The following is a 21529-nucleotide window of genomic DNA, read 5'->3' on the forward strand; positions in this document are numbered from 1 at the left end:
TTCTCCATGTTCTTAGATCTCACTGCTTTATGATGCTTTAATCATTTTTCAACATTTACTCAATTCCTGATTTTATTAGGGAGACGTACTGTGCACTATTGTTGCCCGAATATACATATATTGTATGTTATAGTAGTACAATTTGGACAGATGAATGGATATGTGTGTTAAAGGGGTATTCCCACGTCGCATACTCACCAGTCTTCATTGCTGTTAAATCTTCTGTCTTCCTGCTTTGTTGCGTCATTGGTGGGCGGGGTTACATATGCAAAGCCAAGCGGCGAGATGCTGCTGGCCCTGCGTGCACGCTCATAGACCAGTCTAGCCTTCACAATGCGAATACAGACCCGACATCTGCCTCTCTCTATTACAGCGGGTGCCGGGTCTGTATTCGCATTGTGAAGGCTAGACTGGTCTATGAGCGTGCACGCAGGGCATCTCGCCGCTTGGCTTTGCATATGTGAATACAGACCCGGCATCCACTGTAATAGAGAGGCGGATGCCGGGGAGTGTAGATGCCGGCACAGATGGGGAGGGCAGGAGCATAGCGATGTTACAGGCATCTGTGCCGGCGTCTAACCGTCCCGGCATCCGCCTCTCTATTGGCGGCCCCTTCCCCCCAAAGGGTAGACTACCCCCCTCAGAGCAGCAGATACATCACTTGACTTATGACCAGAGAAGTCAAGGGATGTGTCAAAAAAATTTAATAAAGTGATATAGTGGACAAACAAAGCAGTTCTGCTGAAGCAGTGTATTTAGGAAAAGTCTTACATTCACATTAACAAGCAGTATAGATAGGGTCCTTGTGATGGGACAACCCCTTTAAGGCTTCTATAGTATTTGGTTTAGTCACTAACTGGTCTGTCCAATATGTCACAGATCTGTTTCCATGGCACAGATGTGAACAGAGCTCTAAGGTTCGGGCAGTATCCATATTATTCTTTAGCTTTTTATGCCGTAGCCCTAAATCGCTGGTCCCCAGCTTGTGTGTCATTTTAAGGGTGGGTTCACACTACCATTGGATGTCCGTTCTGATAGTGTCTGTTAGAGAAAAAAAAACGGACACAAAGTCGGACATGCAGTACTCTGTGTCTGGTTTGGAAAAAAAAAAAAAAACGGTTTCGCCGTGGAGAGCATAAAACACTTAACGGCGCTCACAGACGGACTCGGCAAGACAGGTTTCCGTCTTCTGCCTGTCCATTGCTAAAATCTTGTACGGACAATAACCATGGACACTGCTGAGCGGACACCAACAGTAGTGTGATCGCCCCCTTAGATTTTGATGTATGTTGTTAAGCCACACTGAATGTTATTTTAAGTAAGGGCGGGTTCACACTTGCGCCCCGGTCTCTGCTTTCAGGTTTCCGTCTTCTGCCCGAGAAACTGGACAGGAGACGGAAATCAGCAGACTGTTTTCAAACCCATTCTCTTGAATGGGTTTTCAAAGTGACCGCCCGTGAGCGTCTTCTGGTCTCCACAGCGAAACCGTTTTTGTTTTTTAATCGGACACAAAGTCAGACCGGGCGCAGGTGTGAACCCGCCATAAAGTGATTTTTTTTTTTTTTTTTTTTTTTTTTTTTTTTTAAAAGTTACTAACTCATAAGAATTAGATCTGTCCTATACCTACATGACAGGCTCAAATTAGATGGCCCTTCTGTAGTAGCAAAACATATCAGGCCTTGACCCTGGCTGTCTGTGTCTTGTTGGCATCTTTGTCAAAATTTATAGGTTGAAGTTGGTAAATACACGGGTATGTGTACATATATATATATATATATATATATATATATATATATATATATATATATGCCCTGTTTCTCCAAAAATAAGCCCTAGTTATCACCTCCAGTCACTGACGTCACTTAGGCAGACCATAGATATACCGTAGCTCCTAACCATCATGCCACGGCAGGGCAAACTGCGCCCACCTGCTCCAGTGTCCCACCTTCTGCCTCCTGACCACTACTATACTGTGGGCACAAGTACCTACGTGACCACATGTCAGGTGCCACCCCTGCGCACTCTACTGCACTACCACACCTCCCCCTTAGTATAAAGGAGAGGCGATAGAGAGGGCCACACAAAGTGCGTAGAGAGAGACCCACTGCCCCAGAACCATCAGTTGTGAAAAGTTACGGTTACTAACCCTATCCATTGTACAAGACCGTCTTGGGCAAATCAGAAAAGATTGTGATTCACTTCAGTGCCTGAAAAATAAAACCTACCCTGACAATAAGCCCTAGCACTTTTTCAGAGAAAAAAATTATATAAGACCCTGTCTTATTTTCGGAGAAAAAAAAAAAAACCTCTTGTTTTAGGACACTCGATTTTTTTCACGCCGCACCCCCTGTGTATTTTGCCACTGAATTTTGGTTTCAGGTATTCACATATCAGTAATCCTTAATGGACAGTCAGGGACAAGGTGAAGCAGAATGGCGCCGATACAAAGTAATTTAAATAATCCATGTGAGAAAAAGTTCTTATCAATTAATTGCATTGACTTTTTATTTCTTTTATTTTCCAATTAATTGCCCGACCCCAATGTATGTGTGTGTATTTATACACTTATTTTTTTTGGGAAAAGATTCCACATAACTTTTATTTTACTCATGTATATCTCTGATCGTTCTGGGCTTAGGAGTCCAGTGGGCGGTCCTACACAGTGATTGGCAACTTACCCTTTATGTGTGAGAGAGCTGTTAGTCAGACCCACTGGACAAATAAACTCATACTGATCATGTTGACGGTAGATTACACATTAGCATGTATATGCTTTTGCAAACAGCAGGGGGGAGCCACATGTAAATAATAGATTCAATGATTGGCAAACTCTTAAAGGGAACCTAACATTGGCTGTATGATTTTAAGCATATCTTTACATAGCCTTTAGAGATTCTATTCTAGGCATACCTGTCATTCATTGATCCCCGCAGCCATGTTTAAATTAAATTGGTTTTCTTCATATGCAAATTACTCTTCAGGGAGCACCGAGGGCGTTATTATCCCTGTGCTCCGAGCACCCCTGCATCATAGACTATAATAGGGTCCGTGTGTTTTCTCCACGCGGTGTCTGCACAAATCATGTGGAGAGAAAAGTAAGTCATCAGCAGCCTCCGTTTCTCACTGCCTCCTTCTTTACAGACGATCCCTCCTTCTACACCCCTCTGCTTTCAGAGCAACTAATCACACGTACAGCGCATGTGCAAGATATTAATCGCGCTGTACATGACTAGCTGCTCTGAAAGAAGCGGTGAAGAGGTGTAGAAGGAGGGATCGTCTTTTAAGAAGGGGGCGGTGATAACCTGAGGCAACTGATGACGCACTTTCCTTTCAGCATGTTTTGTGCGGACACTGCGCGGAAAAGACACGGAGCCTATTATAGTCTATAGGTTTTGTGTGGTTTCTTACCGAACTGCTTTTTAATGCTTATAGGTTTCCATTTGGGGAATACCGAACACAGATGTGAACTGGGCCTAGTTCACACGGGGCACGGTTAGGCGTATTTTGGTTCTGATTTTGACGTTGGAAGCCGCGTTAGAATAGGGCCAAAATGTGCCTGCCGTGGCCTCCAACAGTCGTATACAGACATCGGTGGTCACTTTTAAAAACCCTTTCAAATTAATGAGTTTTAAAGCTCCACGCCGGCAAGCCATCCCCTGTCCAGTTTCCCCTGGGTTTAGGATGGAAACCCTGGGTCTACCAGTGCACAAAACAATGCAATAAATCTCAGCTTCCCCCCTCCCCTTTCCATAGACTTCTTTTGTGTGAGCTGAATACAGAAATCATTCTATACAGTCTGATAGGAGATGAGCAGTGTGATAAGTGGAGGAAACACCCCACCCCACCCACCCCCCCCATTGTTTAATAAGCTATTTTACAAAGTTACTATTCATTAATGAAGTTGTTGTAGAATTAGGTGTATACTTTACAGACGACCTTTCATGTCCTCGGGCACATGCGGTTTTATACTGCTAGAAAGCAGACAGCACACTGTTGGCTTTCCCGTTATGAGCCCCCAGGCGCGAGATATTGGTGCTTAGTTTCGGCACTGATCTCCACCCACCGTCAGAAGGGCGTTCCTTACAGTCTAGCTAGGTTGTGAGGAATGGCCACCCTTATAGTACTTGTCCATAGACTTGTACTGGGGGGTTGTTCCTCACAGCTTAGCATCATCACTGACAGTACAGGGTAGCTCAGCTAGACTATCAGGAACGTCGTCATTTTGACAGTGGGCAGAGATCGGTGCCGAAACTAACACAGCACTGAGATCTCCAGCCCAGGGGCACATTATGGGTACATAACAGTATTCAGCACACAGCCGGCTTTCTAGCGGTATGTAAAACCGCATGTGCAGGTGAACATAAAAGGTCCTCTTTAAAGGGGTTTGCTGGGCAAAATATTTATCTATCCTAAAGTTAGATCTGTGGGGTCAGACACCTACCTACATATCAGCTAGCTCTTCTCAGCAGCTTATACAGGGAATGAAACAGGAAGCAGACATCACTGTTCTGTGTAGTGACGAAACTGAGGTACTGCAATTTAGTTCCCATTCAAATGAATGGTAGGTGATCTGCAGTAACCTGGTCTGGCCACTACATAGAGACCCATGCTGTCTGTGTCCTGCCCTATTCTCTGTATATCAGCTACTGAGAACAGCTAAAATTGATGGTGGTGCTGGGTGTCAGCCCCCCACAAATCTGATATTGGTGATCTGTCTTTAGGATAGTTCATTTGTTTTTGTTTTTTATTCCAGGAAAACCTTTTAAATTCTGTACAATGATTATGGAAAATTACTGTAGCCTTAGACCTTAAAGGGGAAGTCCAGTTTAAAATATTATATCTCTTTAAATTGAATTCAGAGTTAAAGGGATGGCCACTTTCAGACCAATGTTCAGAGACAAATGTTATGGTTTGCATAATAAAAAGTTGTACAATTTTTCATTATACTTTCTGTATCAATTCCTCACGGTTTTCTAGATCTCTGCTTACTGTCATTCATTCTGTTACTGCTAGTGTATAAAACTCTGACCATGGTCATGTGATTTACGGTCCATGGTCATGTGATTTACGGTTCATGGTCATGTGATTTACAGTCCATGGTCACGTGATGTACAGTCCATGGTCACGTGATGTACAGTCCATAGTCACGTGATTTACAGTCCATAGTCATATGATTTACGGTCCGTGGTCGTGTGATTTACGGTCCATGGTCATGTGATTTACGGTCCATGATCATGTGATTTACAGTCCATGGTCATGTGATGGTAATCCGCTGTACACCTGTGTGCTCATCTCATGACCATGGGCCGTAAATCACGTGACCATGGGCCGTAAATCACGTGACCATGGGCCGTAAATCACGTGACCATGGGCCGTAAATCACGTGACCATGGGCCGTAAATCACATGGCCATGGTCAGAGTTTTATCCACTAGAAGTAACTGGATGAATGGCAGTAAACCGAAATCTAGAAAACCGTGAGGAGTTGATACAGAAAGTATATTGGGAAATTGTATATCCTTTTATTGTACAAACAATAACATTTGTTTCTCAATATTGTTCTGAACGTGGCCATCCCCTTTAATAAAGCATAGTCCCCTGTCCTGAATCCTCATCCAGAAGGTTAGATGACCTGACCTGTCCTGTTCTCCATTGCACAGACAATCCTTGATGTCAATCAGATCTGTGTAATGTTTCCCTTTACCTGTGAAGGTGCTACAGGCAGATTGAGCACTTGCTGCCTGCTTTTCCCCCACAGATTCCAGCCTGTGATTTGCTTATTGTCAGCTTCCATCCAGCCGTATTTGTCCCTTTATGGCTAATCTATGCCCTTTCCATCCCTTGCTTTTTTCCGTGCGCCTCTTTGGTTATTGACGCTGTGGTTTTGGCTCGTCCCCCCGGATCGGATGCTCCTTCGGTTCCGCCACTTGTGTTGGTGGCTTTGCCATCTGGCTGCTTAGCTGTGTGTAGCAGTTGTCGCTGTATGGAGGATGCAGGAGCTCGGGGCGGCGTTGCTCACAGATTCCCTGGCTGGGGCCCCTGCCTTGTCTTTGCACACAAGCTTAGTATGCCAGGGAGAGGTGCTAGCAGAGGCTGTGTACTCTGCTTTATTTACGGAAACAGCAGGGTTGAGATTGATTGCGTTGTAGGAAGGTCTGTGGCTAAGACTAGAAAGGAGTTGGGGGGGCTGGAGGGGGGGAGTGGACCAGAAACAAGCAAGGAGGGGGTCACAGCACATGCTCAGTGCCTGTAGTCTGAGGGGGGAAGTTTGCAGCGCTGTGCGTGGAGGCTGAGGTCATAGCACAAGCTCAGTGAAAGCTCTCTGAGGTCTCTGACTGCATGTGCCACCATTTTGAGTAGTTAGAGTAAGAAAAAGGCTAGAGTTTAGAGCAGGAACTGCAGGCTGAGGGATCCAGGCAGAGCCAGCAGCATCTGTGCTAGTGATGGATGACCTGTTCAGCCCCTGCAGGTAGGAACATGACATCCCTGGCCTCCCGCACTGCTGCTTCTTCCCCAGGCTTGTGCAATGTTTACCATGGACTGTTTGCTGCCCCTGTTTTATTAATATTGCATGTCACTGCAAGGCTGTACATGATGATGGCCGCAGCCGTTCTGCTTGTTTACCTGTCAGCAACACAGCCCTGTCAGGTACGCTCTGTGCCGTGTGTTCCTTCATTTTTTTTTTTCTGCTCCACCATCCCCGGTTTTTCCGTCTCTTCCTGCAGAGCCGCGTTAACCTCTTCCACCCCCTGACTTCGCCGTGCATTTCAGTCTTGGTAGTTTCTTAAGGCTTGCCTGGAAGTATTTTGTCCTCCGCCGGTCTCTGTAGAGCCAGGAGATGCTATGGAGGCTGCCCGGCTGGCTATGTGGCTCCTTTCGGTGTACTGTTTTGGGCCTGCAGTGACTGTTTAGATAATGTTTTCGGGAGGGTTGGAGTTGGAGAGTCATTGGCTGCCTACAGCTGTGGGTGGAACTTTTCTCTTGATTGAGAAGTCTACGTTCCCCGGGCTAATGATGGGAATTATTATGATAATGGGCTGGAAGTTAAAAAGCAAATAATCCACCTAATCTGCAACGTCCCGCTGCTTAATCACAGCTTGGTGCGCGCTGTCGTTGTAACCGCGCCGTCCACGTCCCCATCCATGTGCGGATTTTCGAACGTTTCAATGTATTTTCACAGCCGGTAGTATATAAAATTTTAGTTTGCAGGCTGTGGGATATTTATTATTTTTAGGACAAAATACATTAGTATTTATTTTAATATTTAATAAAAAAAAAAAAAAATTACTTTCTTTAATTAGAACTTGGGCCAAAAAAAATTATTTTAGAAACCTGTAAATTACAGTCAACAGAGTAATTGAAATGACATTTGGGACTTTGCTGGGGTCCAGGGAACACGAGACGTCATTGACGTCAGGGGAAAAAGTTTAGCGTTAGTTGTAACTTTTGAGGGTATTTGGCGTTGTTGGATCGCCTTGTGATAGCTTCTTTCTTAAATGCGTTGATTTTTCTGGATTGTCTAGAAGTGAATATTTATAGAATATGGAAATATTCATGGACTATAAAAAGACGACTAATTTGTCTAAGAAATATTTGGACGGGTGACGTGTGTATTTGTATAGAGCTTTGGCCTATAAGTTTATCAGAAAGTTGTAGCCTGTCTTGTCCTATAGTGTTGGGAATTATCTTTCTATGGCTCTGTTCACACTTGTATTTCAGTTTTCTGCTCAGTTATTGGAACACATACATGAAAATAACAGCAATACTGGATTTGTTGACGGTAATGTTAATGAGGGGTTTTTTTTGTTTGTTTGTTTTTTGGGACAGTGTGCAAGAAATTTGTAATATTTCCATTTTGGACAGTTTAATGAACATTTCTTATGTACGTCATAGTCTACAAGGTCATTCATGTTCTAGGACTAGGTTCACACTACTGTCTCATCCCCTATCCGTCCTGATCAGTCGGAGGGACATGAAAGTTTTCACTGTCGACAGATAAAAATTGACACTTCATGTTTTTGCCTGTCGCCTTTGACTTCAGTACTAAAATAAAAATGGCAGGTTTCCTCCACCGGCTTTCTGTTTTTGGCAGAAAAAATAATTCTACATGCTGCATTATTTTTTTCCCAATGAAAATGAAAAAAGTTACCAATGGAACTGTCCATTTTTAATTTAACATTGGCTTCAGTGAGGCTGGATCAAAGCAAAGTCTGTTGGGCAAACATTATCCTCCGTGGTCTGGTCCCGCTGACTGATCAGAACAACGGACGTTCGCTGGTAGTGGGAGCATGGCCTAGTCGGGACAGTATATACTCCTAGAGCTCATGGACATGTGTATTACAGCTCCATATAACCTCAGACTTGTACAGAGCCATAACTTATCCGATGCTGTACTGTGGAGGATGCAGGAAAATTTTACCAAAATTTTTTTGAAAAATTTTCTGTTATCTATCACAACAAAAAGAGTAATTTATGGACCTGTGTCCGTGATGGTGTATTGTGCTCATATGGTTATGTAGACGCTTGGGAGACACATCTAGGAATAGTGACAGAAAGTCGCTCTTACAATCAGTGACCAGTTTTTGGTGGGCCATGGTATCAGCCACCAATGTTTACACATAGGATTGGTGGGCCATGTGCCAAAGACATATTTTGTACTTCAGGTTTTGGGGACCTCCAGTGTTTTATAGGTAAAAAAAAAAAAAACAGACAAAAAACATAAAATCCCAAGACAATATGGGGACTGACGGACTAGATAGGCTCTCTCCTAGTTAGAGCAGGGCTAATAATAAAGCAGGCTATGGGTCTGATAGGCCGCAGCACCAACTCTGACCCCTCTGTCTTCCCACAGCCTGACAGCCATGGTCAGACAGGACAGTAAAAATCCTCATGAAAAAGCCAGTGATTGATTCCTATGAATATGAATATGGAATAAATAATAAATTAATTATATTGGTAATTGGACCAGATAATATCAAATAATTAATCCTTTTATTTTGAAAAATCCACCCAAAACCGGATCCGTCTTCAAGACTCTCCTACCTCATTGCGATGCTTTTACCTGAAAAAAAGCGTTGCATTAACATCAATTTGGTCCATGAACAACTTGTTATTGTGTTAGGCTAGGTTCACACTTGCACTGGGGAAATCCGCCGGGGACCCGAATGACAGGGGAGCCCGTTAAAACCGCCATGGACTATAATAGGGTCTGCTTGATGTCTGTTGAGTTTCCACTGTTTTTACACTGAGTCCTCCGCACAGGACATTTCTCTCTGCCAATTTTCGGACAAATCTATGTTCCTGATGGACTCCTTAGAATTGTCCGATTGGGTGATGGACACGCACATTGTTTATCTGTCATCACATACCTGCTCTCATGGTCTTGGGGCTAGTTCACATGGGGACAATGAGGCAGATTTTTGACAGCAGATTTCGACTCAAAATCCGCCTCCATACAATGGTGGTCTATGGAGACTGCTAGCTTTTTTTTTTTTTTTTGCTAAAAGTTTTTTGCTGCCAGCAGAAAAAATAAGCGACATCACCTTTCTGCAGGCGGACTCCGCCTGAGGAAAGCAATACAAGTGAATGGGAGGCGAAAAACGCCTAGCGGTTTTTTGCAAAACAAGAAAAAAACATGACACAAGCGCCTAGCGTGGTTTTTTTTTTACAGTCCATTCACGTTAGGGGAGGGGAAAAATGCCTGGTGTTTTCTGAAGCAGTTGGTTTTTTTTTTCAACCAAAAACTGCTTTAGAAAACGCTCCAAACAAAACGCCTCAAGGTCAAAAAAACGCTTCCTAATTAAGAAGTGTTTTTTTGGGGGGACCAAAATAAGCCAGGTGGGTTTTACGTGTGAACTAGCCCTTAAAGGAAACCTGTCAGGTGTTTATTTTTTATTTTTATTTTTTTGTATCATAACCTGTCCCTATCCTGTGCAGGATGACGTACTTTTTCGTTGCTGACACTCTGTAATCTTTCTATTGCAGTAAAGTTATAAATGTTTGAAAGTATAAATGTCATATGCAAATTAACCCAAGTAGTCACAGTGGGCGGGGACTAGTCATGCCATCCTCTTACTTGTCATACCTCCTGGCCATGATTGAGATCTCTCTTTGTGACATCAGGGAGTGAGGGGACTATGAGAGAGGTGTCATGGCCCAGGCGATGGTGTGACTAGTCCCCACCCGCTGTGACTACTTGGGGTATTTTGCATATGACTTTTTATGCTTTCAGATATTCATCACTTCACTTTGCTAAAGCCTTATAGAAAGTGTTCGGAGGGGCCCCGCAGTCAGAGCGTTACATGGTCCTGCGTATCATGGGGCCCCTTTATGGTGAAAAAACCCACCTGACAGGTTCCCTTTAAATCCTTGATAGTGAAGGTGTCCTGTGGCGGTCCTGATGGTTCCTTCTGGGACGTGACCATTGATTTGCCTCCACCATTGGCTCACATTCTACAACTGGCTATTTTTAAGGAGACTATTTTTAGGCGTTCCATTTTGAAGTCTCCTTGATGAATACATTGTATAAGTCACAATATATAGCTCCTGTGAGCTTACACCCCTCTGCCATTGGGTGCTGTGACTTTCTCTATATTGTATAGATAAATATACTTATATTTTTTTGTCCAGTAACTTCTTAATCCTCCATTTGGACTATTGTGTAGGATACATTTTGGCACTTCTTAGGCTTGGTTCACAACAGACCCCAAAAATAGTGCACGCTGAAAGAGCCTGATGGTCCCCATTGATTATAATGGTGTTCGTCGTATGTCCTCTATGTTGACTGACGCCAGACACACACACACACACACACACACACACACACACACAAAAAAAAAAAAGGTCATTCTTGCAGGACTTTTCCATTTGACGATTATAGACAGACCTTCACCAGACGGTCGCCTGTCACTGTTGTGAGCCCAGCGTTGGCCTAGGGGTGTAATTTGACTTTTGTAAACATCTGTTTATGCATTTATTATATATAGACTTGAGTTTGTCATTGACCCCACATTGATACCTGGATTATAGGGACAGAACATTTACTCCTTCTAACCACTCTAGATATCCTCATAGATGAATGGATGGATGCCGACTTAATACACTGACTTTGGTAAGACTGGCCGGCCATGTGTATGGAGTAATTGGGAAGAGTAGCTGCCGGCTGAAGAGCTATTGAGGAGCATGGCTGTCATGAAGCTGGCCATACTTGGGGTGTCTCCATGTCTGGTAGATACCTTGTCTTGGTAGATGGCTGCTACCCCTGCTGGTCACGTAGCCCCCACTTTGTATGGTTTTTGTCATGCACGGCAGGGTACATGGCTGTTGAGGAGTTGGGGGTGACGAGAACACGCTTTTATCTTTAGCTGGCCGAGATGGGTGGTTTGCATTTTGCAAGATGACAAACTCCTTTCTGCATCAGGCGCACACAGCTCCGCTATAAGTTCAGATTTGCTACAACTGTAACCGCCATTGTATGATAATGATAAAACATGAAATGGAAGCAAGCCCATACATATGCATAGGTCATGTCGGTGCCGTATTTCCGTGACCAAAATACAGAGGAAAATGTAAATTTCCTGCAGGGATTGTGGATCCCCCCCCCCGGTCTTGCATCCACAGGAGACGGGGAATTCTTATGTAAGGCCCCTTTAGAGGGAGCAGTCAGCGCGGAGGCCATTATTTGTCTTGGGTCAGATCATTCCGGTATGTGTGTACTAGGAGGGTCTGCGCGGCCACCACCACCATGACACCTCCTCCTGCCATCTCACGTCCCCAGCGCCTCGCTGTCCAGCGCGTGTTTACCTCAGTGAGCACAGCGTTTCCATAGCAACCAGCGTTTTTTCAGAGAGAAGATCTTGTCATTTTCTGTAATTCGCCGCCGCTGAAGAGGCCGAAATATTAAGGTGTTGCCATGGCGACGGCTTTGATAGATCTGTTTCTTTTGTGTCTTTCTGCTATTTTTTTTTTTTTTCCCTTTCCCCCTGTAGAAATGATGTCGTCCAAGAGTCGAGAATTAACACCTTCCTCACAGGGAATAAACCGCGAGGTCTCTGGATCATAACACCACAAATGGCGGTGGCGGTGTTTGATGCACTTCCGTGTGACGGAGACATTAAAGCCCTCACACTGACATCAGATGACACTCGGGTCTCGGTGGCGAGTGCACGGTTATGTGACTGTCCCCTGCAGAGTGCTGTAGTCTCACAGTGTGACCGCTATTATTACCGCGCCATGCTGTCTCCAATGTTATGTACTCTACCGAGACACCATGCCGGCTCCGATATACCTACCGATATACACCTGGCTCCCATCCTGCCACTTTACCCTGCGATAGAAATTTTATTTTTACTTTTTAATTTCATTTTTATTTTTTAATTTACATTAATTAAATTTTAAATTAATTTAATTAACTTATACTCTTAATGTCCGTGTAAACGACCGAAGTAATGAGTTCTAAAGCAATGGTCCAGTTTTTACTATTTTTAATCATTTACAATTTCCAATAATAATTGAAATATTTTTTTATTTTGATGGTATTTTTGCTGTGGTGTCACACTGGGCTTGGTAAAGCTTCCCTTATATAACCTAAGTCCTTAGGGTCTGCGTTCGTTTTCCAGGTCGGTCACTAGCCACCATTCATTCAGTATCCTTTTGGCCTCCATCAGGATGCTATGTGTTTGCTTTATATTCAGACATCACTAAAAAGTTGAACCATGCTTGGTTCCTTTCCCCCTCCATTGTACTGATATCTACCATGTATGGTATGGCTCTACAATGGTATACATAATGAAATACTCCCCGTATATCACTCCACCGTGTGCCATGACCAAGATTTGATCAGAATCTTACCCATTATGCACCACCAGTTGGTTTACAGGGTAGCTTTATGTACACTGGCTCCCAAATACATCACGGTTGAGCCTCTTATACATTGGCCATCTTTATTTTCTGCATAGTAGACACTTGCCTTTTTTGTCTGTAAATAAGGATATTATAGTCATCTATTTGTATTTTTCACCAGTCAGTTAAAAATTAAAGAATAAACAAATGTACAGTGTATAAAGGGTCGTGGTCAAGGGTTATTTTTTTTTTTTGTATGAGGAAGGAATAAAGAACATATAGTTAAACTTATGGAAATGTAAAGCATGGTGTTGACATGTCATTCAATTCAATGTGTTTACATATATATATATATATATATATATATATATATATACACACACACACACACTAGCATCTGTGTGTGTCTCTGCCCACGACTTCGTCTGCGGGTTGTTGTCGTCGATGATCCGCCTATATTCAGCAAATTACTGCCGTCGATGGTTTTCCTGTTTCGGCAGCTCTTAAGCTGTCCTGCTGCTGTACTTATTCCTCACGCCGTGCCTGTGATTGTTCCGGCATCTCAGCAGCTCGCTGCGAAGCCATATAATGAGCGTGTTGTTGGCATCGATGATCCCCCTCAGCTCCGCTTGAGGAGAACTCTGTTGACTTCTGGCTTCCTTCTTAGCTGTCATTGTTTTAGAATTTTGCAACAAATTAGATTTTCTTCCCTCCCCCCCTAGAATGTTTAAAATTGGAAAACTGCCAATTTGGATTAAAGGTGTTTTCCCATTCAGTGTGTCAGCACTGTCTGGAGCAGATCAGATAATATGCATATGCATGTACACAATCCACTGAGGGTTAGCTGAGTGTTTACATAGAGAGGTAACAGCCCTGGCTTTATCAGAACCTGAGATAAGAGCAGTGTAATATAGTATGTGAATATAAATTCATAACAGTCGTGAAGCCATGTCATTTACCGAGATAAACGCCTGTGTTGTAATCGAGGTTACAATCTATCTATGTGCCAAATTTCATTCACATCTGCTCAGCCGTTTTTGCGTGATTGAGGAACAAACATCCAAACATACGACCTTTCACATATATAATATTATAGTAGGGTATGCATACAGTATATACACAGTACACTGCACTATTTGTCTCCTGAAAAGGAGATTTATGCAGGTTTTCAGTATATTCCTTAATTTGCATACTTTGGGATTTTCAGATAAAGAACGGAGATAATTTTTTAAATTTTTTTTTTTTTTTTTAATGTAAGAATTTCTTGGCTTCCATAAGAATACATTGGGTTGTGTTCTATACAATACAATCCTGGAACAACCCTGCAGTATCATTGTGGCTTTAGCCTCCGCTGGGCACAGCAGGTACAGACACCCGGTCTCCCGGGGTCGTCCAGTCTTGGCATGGCTGACAGTGGCTTACAGCCAGTGCTAAACTCAATCACCTCTGAGCAGATCTTTCAGGCACAATCTGCAAGGCGGCCACCTGCCCTGGTCTCTTCACACTGTGACACTTGTTTACTCATTGCCTTGCATGTATTATGTGAACATCTAGAGGGTACAGATACTCCTTTGTGCCTCGTCTCTGGGTCTTTAGAACATGTTTGGTGTTATTATGTCTGATGAGTATTGCTGATACTTTTATATAATCATTTCTATCTGTTTGTGTTTCAGGAGGCTGAATAGCACCCAAGGAGAGATTCGCGTGGGGCCGAGTCACCAGGTACATCTTATTTGTATGTTTTATGTCCAGTAGACACAAGGGGCAATTCATGGAGACTGGTGTTACATAAAATACTGGTGATGTACTCTCCGTGTGCCCTAAAGTTAGATCTACACCAGTTAGGGACTAGCATAGACCTGGACCATAATTATTTAGGACGAGAGAGGCCATACTTCCTCACACTAAGCCACACCAACATTTGGAAATATGGCGAAGTAGTCATAAGAAGTTGCAAACTGGCTGACTTCCCCATAAGTCATTTTCTGATGGCCTTTATTTGTATTCTGCTAGCAGACATATGGAGGAACAATGGCGCATTCACATCTCATAAGGTGTTAGCAGTTCCTATATGCTATTGATTATATAGGTTTGACCTCAGGGGTCTCCACCAATCTTAAGAATAAAGGACCGCAACACTGATTCAGCACTGCAGCTTCTGCATTATTTTCCATGGTTCAGCCCTATTCACAAGTATGGAGCCGTGCGGCACTTTCCCTACAGATCTGGCGGCCGGGTCACACCTGTGCGGAGAATAGCAGGCTACTTCTCAGAATTGTTGGTGGGTCCCAAAAGAAAATACCCCTTTAATTCCCCCCCCCCCATCACTGTCAGGCTGTCACATCAGAATCACTTGGACGTGTAAAGGAAGCAATTCTGCTAATAGATGTCAACAATTAGAAAATCCTATATTTGGGTGAGACCACACAATTCTTCCAGTCCGTCATGTGCTTAGGCGCTCCCACATGTGATCATTGTGATCAAAGTCGTGCAGCTCGGCTACAAGTTACACTACGCGTTGAAGGCCAATAGTTAAAACAGAGGTTCACAAAGGTTGTCAGCAGCCAAGCCACAGCATTTTATAGATGCCCTGTGCCATTTTGCTGCAGAAATTGCCCTGCTAATTGTGGGCGTTAGAACGCGGCCTCGGGCGCGGTTCCTCTGACTCATAATTGGCAGGTTCCGGATAAATATTGCCTTTTTAAGTATGATTTGTATTGCATCCGTAAGAAGTAATTACAGAGGCTGGAAAGCGTTGGCCGTGAAGTACTCTCCATCCTTACTGCTAATATCGCCGCAGATGACTAAAGCCGCTAATTAGGTCTCCCGACACAGAGTAATATCTGCTTAATGGCACAGTTTACTCCCCTGAGCCGTCTCCATTTTTTTTTTATTTTTTTTTTTGCATATTTTATTGTTAGACCGGCCTCATCACCCTAGGAGACGCCAGATCTTACAGGTTTGCCAGAGTATAATACCGTATAATCTGCGTCTTAAAATGTCTAAATCTAGTCTCCTCTGATTCGCTATTGCAGTCCGTAAAACTTTCAGTGTGACACTTAGTTGGCTAGCCGGCCATCATTATTTATAGCTTCGCAATAACCTGCCATGGCAACTATTATTTATTGACTTGGTTTACTTGTAGCGTTGTTCTTCAGACTTTTACATACTGTGTAATATATCTCCAAGGGCGTCTCATACCGTATTCTTCTCCACAGGCCAAGCTTCCTGATCTACAACCTTTCCCTTCCCCCGATCGGGATACCATCACTCAGCATGAAGAGCTGGTGTGGATGCCTGGTGTCAATGACTGTGATCTGCTGATGTATCTCCGGGCGGCCAGGTGAGTCTGTCATCTCCGAAGGGCTTTGATGAATTATCGGGAAACCAGCCTTTTCAGGGCGACACGGGACGCCAGATGTATTTCGTAGATCAAGACCGATCATGTACCTGGTCATATGGGACAGTGTATTGGAACACTCCTGTAAGCCCAAGAGGCAGCACAACTTTAGAGAGGTTGTCCATAGACATTGGGCTTGGAGAGATATAACTGCACACGAGATGGTTGGGTTGCAGAGGTATCTAATGGCAATCATGCACAATATTTACTGGACATCTGTTGCGTCCTGTAAGTTTGTCCCTCTATGAGTCATGTCATGCCTGGATAGACCCTTTAAAGGGATTGTATAATTAAAAAACACATTTACTCATCTCTTACCTTTATCTTGAAGGTCCGCTATAACTTTTTTGAATTTTCCTTCATTCTTCTTTGTGCTCAGCGCAGGAAACATTCCCCCTGTACTCTGAGCACAGCGTTGTCATCGCTTCCAGCACCACCTTTCTTCTTCTCTGTCAGCCATTCACCTCCTCTTACATGAAACCACCACAAAATGTCCGACGGACTTGTGCAGTTGACTGCTCTGCTCTGTTGGTGGTCTTCTGTAAGAAGAGGAGGAGAATGGCCAATGGAACAGAAGAAAGGCGGCGCTGTAATGGATGACAACGCTGTGCTCAGAACACAAGGGGAACGCCTCCTGCGCTTTTTGAGCATGATGAAGAATGAACAAAAATTTCAAAAATGGCGGGGCGGACCATCAAGATAAAGATAACAGATGAATAGCCTTTATAAAGACTATTCCTACATGTTTTTATTTTATAACATGTTTTTTAATTATAGGATCCCTTTAAACAATATAGCAGGGCACTTCAGTTGTAGCTTTTCTTACTGTTCACTAGTCTGCTCCTACCCATACGGAAAAAACATCTCTATGGGTCATTGCATGACACAGACATAGGAATTGGACTGCACTGCATTTTCCTTATCACAAGGATATGCTATAGCCATTCTTCCCTGCTCACCAGTGTCCCGGCTCAGATGTATGGGACTGTGTTGTAGCTGCAAGTGGATAGAAAAAAACCCTCAAGGACTGAAGTGTGTATTTTCATCTAACAGGCCATCTTAGTTTATTTCCTTGCACGTGGGAGTAACCAGCACTATATATAACTCTCGTGTACTTCTTCAAACAGGAGCATGGCTGCCTTTGCAGGGATGTGCGATGGCGGATCTACAGAAGATGGCTGTGTTGCTGCTTCCCGTGATGATACAACACTCAATGCACTTAATACAGTGAGTATTACTTGTGAGGGATCCCAAGTGCATACAGACTGACTTACTCTTGTGTATATACTTGTATATACTAACCTTCCATAATGTGGTATACAGCATATATATTTCAACGTTCATTACAATAATCCATGTGCGGTCATCCAATCCACCACCCTGTAGTATGGGATTTTGTCCTAAAAGCACCTGTCCTCTCTGCTGACATGTCTATCTTAGAAAACACTTGTACGGCCCATAACATAACCATTCTGGAGCATCTTTTCTCATAACCCTACCTTGTGCTGTTCCTCTGTTACTCCTTCTGAATATTTTTGAATAAATTGACAACTAGGTGTTACCAATGCCTGTCCTGAAGGGCATGTCGCTCCACAGCCTAACAGTGATTGGACAGTGTCAGAATGTGTAATGTCGTAACACAACAGGCAACTCCCAATTGTCAATTTACTCATACATTTCTAAGAGGAATAACTGAGGAGCGTCACAACGAAGTTGTAAGACAGGTGTAAGAAGATAGACTTTGGAATCATTTTGTGATATAGACATGTCTTGAGAGGCCCCGGCTATAATTGATGTGTAATGTTGTCGGTTTTCACTTTTTCAGTGTTTTGCTTTGTTTGCACCACCAGACCATTTATTCAAATTGCATTTAAATCCAAACTAGCCGGAGTAGTCGGCAGGACGTGTGTGCGGTATTATCTTGGCATCGCATGCAGATATAAAAGCTTCCCAAATCACCAGGGAGGTTCGATAAGTGATTTTCAGCAGGAGATATATGACAATTTCCAGTCATGTTCATTGATGGCTAGATGAATCTTACATTGTAGGTTCTCATAGTGGGGAGGGTGGAGGGCCGGTATTGACACATGGATATTAGTAATGATCTGCTCTATCTCAGCGTCTTTTGCTTTTATACCTTTTTCCTGGTCAGTTGCGGAGATATAATCCCTCGCTGGATACGGTTTTATGTAAATAATTGCAGTTTTTTGTAGTTACCAGTAAGTGCTTTTACCTTATTCCAGTTAGACGGGTTTAGACAACCTGCGGCTCGGAGGCGTCACAGCAGGATAAAGGCCCGGATAGCTACAGGTTACTCTTCTATATTACATGATATCACAGGACCTGATTATAGTATAGCTATTGGATATCATAAGAGTATACATCAAAGTTCCCTATTTCTATTACCACTACCACTAGGTTATGTAAAGACAAAACACATTACAGGACAGAAGGGCAACCGATAAATGTGACCAAATGTAATATTAGCAAGATAAGAAAAAAGTTTGTGATCATCCTGTCATAAGCTCAGAAGTGATGTGCAGTACAGGATCTACAGGACATGGTTATCTGTGAAGGTCTGCCACTTTGGCTTCTTATTTTGGTTCGAGGAGCCTGAGGTGGTCCAAGACGCCCCTCCTGTCTCATATTTGACTCATGCTGAAGCGCTCGCCCACTTCTCCCCTCCAGGCAGTGTGTGCACGGAGAGCCATTACAGCAGTGTTTCTTAACCCTAGGCCCTATGCACGGTTCAGTTTGTGTACCAGTAAAAAAAAACCATATATCTATGTCTTGAATTTGGAAAAAAAATCATATTTGATTTATCACTAAAGAAGGGTTGGGTGAATGTGCATATGAAACTGGTGGGTTCGGTAGCTCATACAAGGTTAAGAACCACTGTATTACAGCAATGACAGAATGTATATAGTATACAGATTACTAAGCCATCACACTGCTGGCTCACCTATATTCAGGTGAATTAGCCTTGGTGAGGGGGAGACTTAAAGGCACTGTGCTATTACATACACTTACCCCCATCCACAGAATAGGGGAAACGTGTGACATTGTTGGGCACCAGCACTGCATTCACTGCTAAGGGACTGCTGGGATTGTGTGTCAGGCCCCATAGAAGTGAATGGTTATGTAAGCGCACTGGTGGCGGAGGAGGCAGCCCTGTCCATATACGGTACCCCATTAGTTCTTAGAGGTTAATCTCTTGTCCCCTCTCTTCCATCTAAATACAGACCCGCCAGTGCAGACCTGGCTCATATATGCTTTGCTAGATGTCCATTTATTTAAATGGCAGCCACGTGATGCTGAATTTATTTTTGGGTTGCCGCAAGAGAAATTTAGGGTTTGGACTTCATTTTGGGTTGTCTCTGTAACACAATCCCTTTCTAGCCTTCCTTACCATCTAAAAATCTATAGTAGACCACATGACCTTAGTATGTTTCAGTAGACCTGATATAAGACATATTGGACTTTATGCTCAGACATTGCTATAAAACACCGTGTGTGTACGGCGCTGCGGCATAGGTTGGCACTAACAAGATAGATAGTAAGAGCCTTGTATGTATGTCACTGAGCTCTTTGTACAGCCTTGCTCTTTGTTGTTGCTTCTGGATTTTGCAGGTAGTTATACGCAGCCCTGGGAGATATAAAGGAGCAGTGGATGAGCAGTGTCATTTATTATTATGGAAATTCAATAAGGTTTCCATCCCTGCTATAAATCAGGCTTGACAATCCAGGGCTTTATTTCTGCAATAACAGCAGCACCTGCTATGAGCGGCGGTGGCGGCGGCAGTGCAGTGATTTAATGTTTTTGCACAGACACGGTAAAGCAGAGGTGCGCAGAGCGGGGGGCGTCCATGGAGCTGATAAGATGTAGTGATCCATGGGAATGTAGCGCTTTCTGAGCGTCCTTGTGTCTTGCTATTTGTGGCGTGCCGTATCACTTTACGTGCCTGGATAAGAATGTAGGCGGCCGCTATGTAAAATGAACTCTTCTAAATATAAGGCTTAGCAGCCCATGGTGGAAGCATGTCATCCCTGGAGACCACCGCTTCTCCCCATTGGGGTTTTTTTAGACATTGGGACATCTTGGTTATGATTCTGTTTAGTAGTGTGTTTCTATTATTCATTCTTTTTCTTTTTAATGTAGATTGTGAGCCCCATATAGTATGTCTTTATAGAATGAGAGGAATTCCATGCAAACACGGGGAGAACATACAAACTCCTTGCACATGTTGTTCCTGGTGGGATTCGAACCCAGGACTCCAGTGCTGCAAGGCTGCAGTGCTAACCACTGAGCCACCGTGTTGCCCCCTATTGTTCATTTCTATCACTGAAAATAACAGCAGTGTTGGAAGGGACCTATGAGATCCCAGCAGCACCCGATGGGACCCCATTGAGTATAATGGGCATCAGTTGGCTTTCCATCACAGTTCTCAGTTGTTGTTTTTTTACAGGAACTGCGGTGGAGCTTTATTATGAAAAGAATGGTGAAAATATTATGTAAATTATATTAAAAATGATTATTTTTCTAATTTTTTGCATTAATACGTAGCGGGGAACAATAGACTGTCTGGGTTTCAGTTACGATAGCCCTTCCATTGCCCATCCATCACATCACCTTTGTTCTATGATAATGGATCATAAGCCCCCCCACGGCAGAGATGCAGAACTCTGTATTTTTTTTCTCCCTCCAAACTGCAGAATGTAATTTTCGTCGTCTTAACTGAAATTTATTCCTATGGATTGACTAAATCTTGAAATATGGACATTTCTGCCGGGTATCCGTGAGACTGAGCAGATGCGAAGCCCCTTTTATATTGTGTGGAACTGGCAATGTAATGACTCATTATAGCAGCGCAGGTTGCCAGAGCCGCCTTCTCCTACCCCCATTCAGCTTAGAAACAGGAAAGGTATCTCCAGAATATGCAGTGTAATTGAAGATATAAATTAGAATGCAGCGCCGTGTTGAGATGTGAGAGACGGGGAATGGAGTTCATTATGAAACCAAGGAACCTTCCAGCTGTGTCACCGAAAAAAGGAAGTGGTGAGATCACACTGGCTGCAGATGGCATTTTCTACATGAATCGCCCGGGCACAACACGTCTCTATAGATCTGTGCTGCGGCAGGTTGTGGGGGTCACATAAGCAGCAGGAACACACAGGTATGCCATGTTTATCCGACAACACAGGGGGCGCAATGTCGTAGGGCTGGACCCTCTGGTGATAAGTAGGTGTGACCGGCCATTACACCAAGGAGGCAGCTGCTGAGAAGATAACG

General features: G+C 43.5%; 1 protein-coding gene across 3 annotated transcripts in view; it reads left to right on the forward strand.

The window, feature by feature from the left end:
• The window catches only part of RERE (arginine-glutamic acid dipeptide repeats), a 234945-nt gene that overhangs the window by 185595 nt on the left and 27821 nt on the right, over positions 1-21529 (forward strand). For 2 of the 3 annotated variants that reach the window (XM_075279651.1, XM_075279653.1), the window contains exons 7-9: positions 14513-14561; positions 16058-16182; positions 17367-17466. In XM_075279651.1, coding sequence (XP_075135752.1) covers positions 14513-14561; positions 16058-16182; positions 17367-17466 — 274 coding nt within the window. Of the gene's footprint in view, positions 1-6325; positions 6469-14512; positions 14562-16057; positions 16183-17366; positions 17467-21529 lie in introns of those variants that run through there. The other variant, XM_075279654.1, reaches the window with a different exon arrangement.

The sequence above is a fragment of the Leptodactylus fuscus genome, chromosome 6 (assembly GCF_031893055.1).
Source record: "Leptodactylus fuscus isolate aLepFus1 chromosome 6, aLepFus1.hap2, whole genome shotgun sequence".
NCBI lineage: Eukaryota > Metazoa > Chordata > Amphibia > Anura > Leptodactylidae > Leptodactylus > Leptodactylus fuscus.